This window comes from Montipora foliosa, chromosome 13 (genome assembly GCF_036669935.1).
Source record: "Montipora foliosa isolate CH-2021 chromosome 13, ASM3666993v2, whole genome shotgun sequence".
Taxonomy (NCBI): domain Eukaryota; kingdom Metazoa; phylum Cnidaria; class Anthozoa; order Scleractinia; family Acroporidae; genus Montipora; species Montipora foliosa.
The window spans coordinates 15763989-15771488 of NC_090881.1; the positions used below are offsets into that span (position 1 = coordinate 15763989).

The 7500-nt window shown below is 40.1% G+C and overlaps 1 protein-coding gene across 1 annotated transcript in view; it reads left to right on the top strand.

The window, feature by feature from the left end:
• The window catches only part of LOC137983108 (uncharacterized), a 9190-nt gene that overhangs the window by 1579 nt on the left and 111 nt on the right, over positions 1-7500 (top strand). The window contains exons 2-7 of the mRNA XM_068830291.1: positions 985-1371; positions 1671-2072; positions 3267-3497; positions 4509-4664; positions 6430-6699; positions 7394-7500. The exon at positions 7394-7500 is cut by the window's right edge and continues 111 nt beyond it. Coding sequence (XP_068686392.1) covers positions 985-1371; positions 1671-2072; positions 3267-3497; positions 4509-4664; positions 6430-6699; positions 7394-7500 — 1553 coding nt within the window. The remainder of the gene's footprint in view (positions 1-984; positions 1372-1670; positions 2073-3266; positions 3498-4508; positions 4665-6429; positions 6700-7393) is intronic.

The following is a 7500-nucleotide window of genomic DNA, read 5'->3' on the forward strand; positions in this document are numbered from 1 at the left end:
GAAGTATAAATATCGTAACTCAAAACTGTCTACTCGCTGACTTTTTCTCCGTTTGCTCAGAGGTCGATGGAAAGTGCTTGCTGTTCAACTCCGAGCTAGCCAAAAATAATGTGTGGAAAGCACTATTTACTTGCGTGCTATATGCTAACAAATTAAATACCTGTTTTTTAAACTGCATAATAACTTTTTGCTAATGGTGAAAGTGAGCCTAAAACCTCACTTTTTGCGTTTTCAAACGATTTTAATACAAACAAGCTAAAGGGCCCAGAGATCTTAGCCAGAGTATCATCATATTCACGCCATAGACAAATATGATAATAGCATTGCCTGCTTGTGTCGCTCGTGTCGGTCATTCATTTAGTTTTGTTTGAGGTGAAAACCTAAACACAGCAGTAATAAGTTATTTGAACTTTTAGTTATTAAAGGTTGTGAAATCCTTGAGTTTTGCCTACACAGAGTCCTTTATGCAATCCTAAGAATGGCAAAGAAAATACAATCGACCCAGCTGAGTTTTGCAACTGTGAAGGATTCACGGTGCTGTTTGTCTTACACTGATTGATTTCCAGAAAAGTCGGTACCTTATGAAAGTTAATTCACAAATGTCACCCCGTGTTCGGTATAATGTGGTCAACAAGGAGGTACCAACGTTGGCTAAACTGTGTATAAACCATCTCGCATCCAAAAAAGAACGTATTATTTTCTTTTGTTTGCCAGTTTTTCAACCAGGAACCTTGCTAATTTTAATAAAACGATATTTGCCATACTCATTTCTGATAAATAAGGTTAGTATATGGCTGCCGATTAACAGAAATTCAGTGAACATATGGGGGAACTTTGCTTTTTTTTTGTTTTCCCCTTTTCAATGGGAAGCTTTTGACGACGACGACTTGCTCAGTTCGTTATTTCTTACTTATTTTTGGAACTAAAGGTTCTCTACTTTGAATTACGTAACCGAGTCTTTAATGTAATGTTGTTGCCATACAGGGCTCAGCGCTGGAATCATCCGACTGTCGTCACATCCCGTAAGAGCTTTTCAAGGATCCGATGCTTTGTTTCAATGGATTCTGAATAAACACCGTCCAGCAAGGCATGATTTTGAAAGATTGGTTTTCGGTATATGGAGGAACGGTTACCTTGCCTCGTACATTGTTTCAGTAACAAAAGATGGCAAAGTCATCCAAAACCCAAACCTACGAGACGAGTTCCCCTCTCTAGTTGAACGCGTTCAGTGGAAAGGAGACTTGGCCAAGTCTATAGCTGTTTTCCAAATTTCTCATGTTGAGCTTGAAGACCAGATGCATTATGGATTGCGACTTGAATTTGCCGCCTTGAGATATTCGCGCTCTGATTTTCTTAGTCTTCGTGTTGAAGGTAACGGAAACAAGAGGGTAAATCTAATCAACATAAAGAATTTTCAGAGTGTGTGCAAGTTCGTTATAAAAGAAGGCTATAGGTTCATGATAGTTTTTGTTAGGGCGAGGCTCTCATAACCTAGATTTCCTAAACAAAGAGTTACGTCATCCTTAACTGACAAAGCACAGCCCACGATACTTCTTATAAGTCAAATGTCTTCGGTTAAGTCTTCTTAAATATGTGATGCTATCGATAACGATAACGATAACAAAAACAATAATAATGCAGCATTGACCTTGCTTTCTTAACAAATTCAGAGAAGGGGAGGTCTGCGATCACTGCCACACTTTCACCACCACTCTCAGCGGCCCCAAGGAGCAACGCTTCCTTCCGATGCGAATTCCAAGTTGGAGATTCGGACAAATCTGTCTACGATGGTATCACGGTTGGAACTTGGAAGCGAGGAGGTCTCTACATGACACTACTAACTTTAACGAATACCAAAATGATCGTCTTGAATCCGAAGCTAGATCAGGAAGTGCCGAAATACGTTGGAAGGGTTCAGGCCAAGACTTGGTCCAACAAGACAAGCAACACTTCTACGCTTTCAATCGAGTTTACAGATGTGAGACAATCTGATGAAAAGACTTATGGCTGTCGGATGTTTTTGGGGGCATTCCAAGGCTCGCTTGGTGCATCACTTTGGATTAACGCTGAAGGTTTGTGACATGTTAGCCTTGAGCCTTTACAAAGTGAAATAAAATATCAGAGAGGGAGAGAGAGAGATAGCTAAATCAAAACTTTAAGCAGTTAACCTCCATTTAATTTATTTGACGGTTTGAACCTTTTCAGTAGAAAGAAGCTCTCTCGAAGGATTTGAAGAGGCGAAACCATGACAGAATTGAATACTTATTTTTTTATAATAATAATAATAATAATAATAATAATAATAATAATAATAATAATAATAATAGTAATAATAATAATACATTTTATATTGCGCTACTATCCATAGCAATGATCAGAGCAACATGATATGGTAAATATGTGTATGAAAAAAAAAAATTAATAATGAACTACAGAATTGAAAAGCAGCTTATAAAAATATGTAAAGGGTTACTTGAAAAAGTGAATAGACACAAACAGGGCTCCTGACACAAATATTCTTTGTCTATTGAAATCTACTAGAGTCAATGTATAAATAGACCAGCCTAGTGCCAATAGTATTAGTCTTAAATTTCTTTATGAAAATGTCAATCGATGTAGATTTTTTTAAATATCTATTGGAATAGAGTTCCACAAGGTGGGGGCAGCCACCGAAAAAGCTCTTTTGCCATAGTACTCCAAATTGTAATTAGGAGTTTCAAGCGGACACTCTGAGGCATAACGTAGATTTCTGGATTGAGAATAATCAGTAATAAAATCTGGAAAGTATATAGGAGTCAATCAAGAGAAAATGAGGGTACAAGGAGGGAGGCTCCTGGTCCAGCCCTTGAGATATGTCATGTCCACAAAAGTTATATTTGGACGTCCGCATGCAGGCCAACCTCTGTCTGATACAGGATGAATATAAATATTCATCAGCCTTCCACGTGCGCCGCCATTTTCTCGTTTCACTAAGAACCTGAGGGCGAGCCAAGAATGCATGCGGACGTCTCGGAAGACAGACTTCCGCATGAAAAAAAAACTTCCGCTCGTCTAAAAATAACTTTCGTGGGTATGGCATATCCCGGCCAACGCCCCTGAGCCTCCCTCTCTGGCCCCTCATTTTCTCTTGAGCCAATCTAACTCGAGCCCTAAATGTGAGAAGGAGGATCTTAAATACAATTCTGTCCTGTGTGGGCAACCAATGGTGTCTCGAGCTCTTGTCAAATATTTGTTACCTTAGCATGACTCGATTCTCCTTATTCTAGGTCATAGTGAAAAACACAAGAGACAAATTGCAGAGGATTATTTTGTGGTACATGCACGAGTGGGGGAATCTGTAAGGCTTCCTTGCAATGCATTGTCAGATGTAAAAAAGTTGGACGGGGCCTTTAAAGCAGTTCATTGGTCTTACTCTAGTTCGGAGAAGTGCTACAATACAAAATGGTGTTGGATGGCTGGTATGAACGGGACAGGGATCACTCAAGTAAACGATACAGGTAGGGTTCCACAACGATCAAAGCTTGAAACAAAAGACCCAAGCGATTTGGGTTCGTATTGTTCTCCGTATTTCTTTCGAACTTCAAGCAGAAAATTGGCGATTAACACGTTGAGATCTCTTTCAACAATATTTTCAATCTCTCTCAGCTCGTTCCTTAAAACTAGAATTTTTTTAGCAGCGAGACATCTCACTATGTGTTCCTTAATGTGTTCTTGTTTCAGTCTTGATCCTGAATAAACTCGTCTAGGGAGCAACCAACCGACACGAATCTAGAGATTTCCTCCGCCTTGGCCATTTTCGGAGGAAAAATTTATAGGAGGCGCCGCTAAAAAAGCAACCAAATCTGAAAAGCTATTTGAATGTAAACGACGCACAATTCTGATTGGCTCCTAGACGCCCTTTACGCTATCGTTGATTGGTTATACTTCCAGTCGTACGCCATTCTTGTTGGCTGTATAGTCTTTTATCACGTGGGAAAATAAAGTGTAGAGATTTCTACACTGCTTTATGGGATAAAATTCCCGTTTACACAGTGAAACGACCTCAATCATTTCTTAACGACAGAATAATGGAGGGATGGGGAGCGGTAGTCTTATATCCGTTTCCTTAAAGTCTATTAAGGCTTAACAAGTAATAATGCAAGCCGTTCCTTCACGTCGTATTCATCGCACACTCGGTATATTGAGGATCTAGTGACTTGCGGTCAGAGGTTCAAACAACCAAAGGAGTTTGGAAGGCATAAAAATGGGATTAAAGGATGGAAAAAATGGCGTTTAAGAAAATGATGCCACGGTCCCCAAACAGCGTATTGATTTTGTACAATCCATAATATTTATATTTCCATGTACAGTACATACCTGGCCACAAATGAAAGTAAATATTGCAACAGTAACATATCAGCAAATAGAAACACACGCACACCGCAGTGGAAGTGTCATTTAGGTATTTACCACATCAATCCTCTATGGTGAGAGGCTCCTTGAATAAAAATTATGTTGTCAATCTGCAGGTCCTTATGCAAACCGTATGACTTTGTTTTCAAACGGTTCTCTTGAGATTGTCAAAGTTAAACCCAGTGACGAGACGGACTACAAATGCTCTGTGGAGAGAACAAACTATGCTTCCCCTCGTCGTCGCTTTCCCTCGTTAAAAGTTGACTCTCGGGGTAAGTTCTATGTATGTTGTGTCAGGAATCATGCTTAAAAGTTGCTCTTTAAACGACGTATTCTGATCTCATGTTACGTCTGTAATTAAGGTGACCACACAAGGTACATGTATATTTTTAAATCCAACGTTGCCATTTTAAGAATGGACACGTATGTACGTCCAGAAATGCAAGTAATTAGATGCACGCCCAATTTTGACATCCGACAGGTAGTGTCACTTTAAGGCTAAGGACGCTTAATTCCACTTGACAGAACTAACCGGTCAGACCCGGCATTTGGGGGGAAACTCTACAAAGCCTTCAAATTAACACACTTTGAGGATGATATATACTCCCCCAGAAGAATGCGAGGGATTGTCAAGTTTTCGTTCTAGTTTTACATTTGAGTAAATTGAGCCAACAGTTCAGTTCTTAAACAAATCAACAGTTCAGTCTTTCAACAAGGCAGTAGGCCAGTTCTTCAACAACCAACAGCAATTTTTCCACAACAACCCCTCCACTCCTCGGCGCCCACTTTTCCTCTGGCTCTTAAGTTATCTTTCTTTACCCTATTTCTTCTTCGTTTCTTAGAATTAGCGCCTGGATCTCCTCGTCGGCTTCTTTTCTTGCCGCTGCTGACAAAGGGGTTTTGTCTTTGAAATTCCCGGCCGGCTCCCGCTAATGTGTCTTAGCAGTGATGCACTTCCTTTTTCTCTCTGACCTCCGTATTACAACCTTTCCTTGCGCGTGTCCTACATGCCTCAACCAACCACAACCAACGTTTTGCCCATATATCCGCTCTTCTCAAATCAGGGGATCAAACGTTAGGCCATCTCAATCAAGACGGAAAGCGTTCAAGCGGATGGACACTTCCCTAAAGGGCAGTCGAGAAAGGCTATCAAATGCAATGAGGCGATTTATGGGTATTCTTGCACAACTGTTTATGCCATTATACTGTATATGTGCTAACCACATAACCATTATTTTATGATAGAAATCCCTTTCCCTAGCTTTTCATAGGTAATGGGAAACCGCTTTTTGCAATACGCGGCAGTTATGAAATGCTAGGGATAGTGATTTTTGCCAACAAAACAATACTTATACGGCTAGCAGGAGACAACAAAAAATTCAGGACACTGGCATAAATCGTTGGAATGTTATAGCGGTCGGACCGTTTTTTTACAAAAAAAAGCACGTTTTTATTTTTATGTTTTTGGCACCTGTAGTGTTATTTAATAGTTAATAACTTAGTGATCCTGTATATTTAAACTTTGTATTAACCGTCACTTCTGAAGATGTATGTAGAAGCACCCAAAACGTCAAGTAAAAGACAATTTGAAATCATGCGTTCAAATTTGATGTTTTCCACCGCTGTTTTTGTATTATGTCTGATAAAATTGATAAAATCTTGCTGCAAGATCCGGAGTGGAAGATAGATTCTAGAATTTGTTGCGAATCTAATGGCTTGTTTGATAGAGCTGACTCCAAAAGCCTTTATACAATGCCACTGAATCGTATGACGTGGTGCTTAACAGTAGCGGACTTCTCGGAAACCGACTTCCGATCTAAAGATAACGTTTGTGACATTCATATATCCCAGTAGAGGCCGTTACATTCCCTCTTTCTCCCTCATTCTTTCTTGGGTAAATGCTTAACCTTGACGGGACACTTCGTGCTGGATATCAAAATTGGGCGTGTATAGATCTAATTATCTGGAATTCTATACATAATTGAGGTAACGCAAAGGGAATGGGCAAAAATTCAAATTTGTCTGAATTCTTCCCAGTTCCACCTAAGATTACCTCACGATCACCGGATGAAGTCAAGGTGTATGAAGGGGAATCGCTGCACTTAAAGTGTGATGCAGAGGGCACGCCTAATCCCATCATAGTTTGGAGGAAGGACGGAGATGTCCTGGAGAACACGACTGTTGTTAAAGAGCACTTCATACTAGAGAACGCCACAAAAGCCGATGCCGGTGCTTATGTATGTGTGGCCTCTAACTCTATTGGATCCGACAGCTACATGGTCGTAGTCAGCATAATGCTCACCGGAGGTAAGAGTTTCTGATTGTTTGTTCCACATGGATAAAAGAAACACATATGGATGTCAATGATTGTGCTTACAGCTTCATGTTATGTCCATCATTCTGTCTAGCACTTTTTTTTGCCAGACTGAGGATGAAACCTTACGAACTGAAGAGTTCCCGGACGAATAAAACATTGAGAAAAATCCCTCGTGGATTTTCTAAACCCCCACTAGGTCCTCGACTTTTATCTTTAAGGCAGTTCAAGCCTTGTAATCGACTTTTTCTAAAGAGTACTGTACGCGATAGAAAAAAGGACAAGCAAACTTCCCATCCAAAGCAAATGCTTACACACTCCAAAGGACCTATGTGCGGCGCGTGAACGAAGAAACAGGGTAGCTTTTTTTTTTTTTTTTTTTTTTTCCCTAAAGAATAATCAGAAGATCATATGTCAGTCCGTCCGTCCTGTGAATGTGAACAGGGTTTATTTCAGTTGAAGTACTATACTTTGTGACCTTAGAAATAATAATGAGATAATAAAAACACGATAATGCGTCAGGTAAGTCTCAAGTGGACCTGGGTTTCTGTGTCACTTATGTCCTACTTGGATACCGGTAAAAACTTGAATAATGAGCGCGCGTTGGATATGAGGTGGTAAATAGCCAACGAAGCGCGTAGCGCCGAGTTGGCTATAACCAGTCTCTTATTCAATATTGTTCTAAAGGACCTGGACCTGGACCTAAAGCTACTTCGACCAAGGAAGGACTTACGGGAGGTGAAATTGCTGGAATTGTTCTTGGAATTGTGACAGTTATTGCTATAGTTATCATC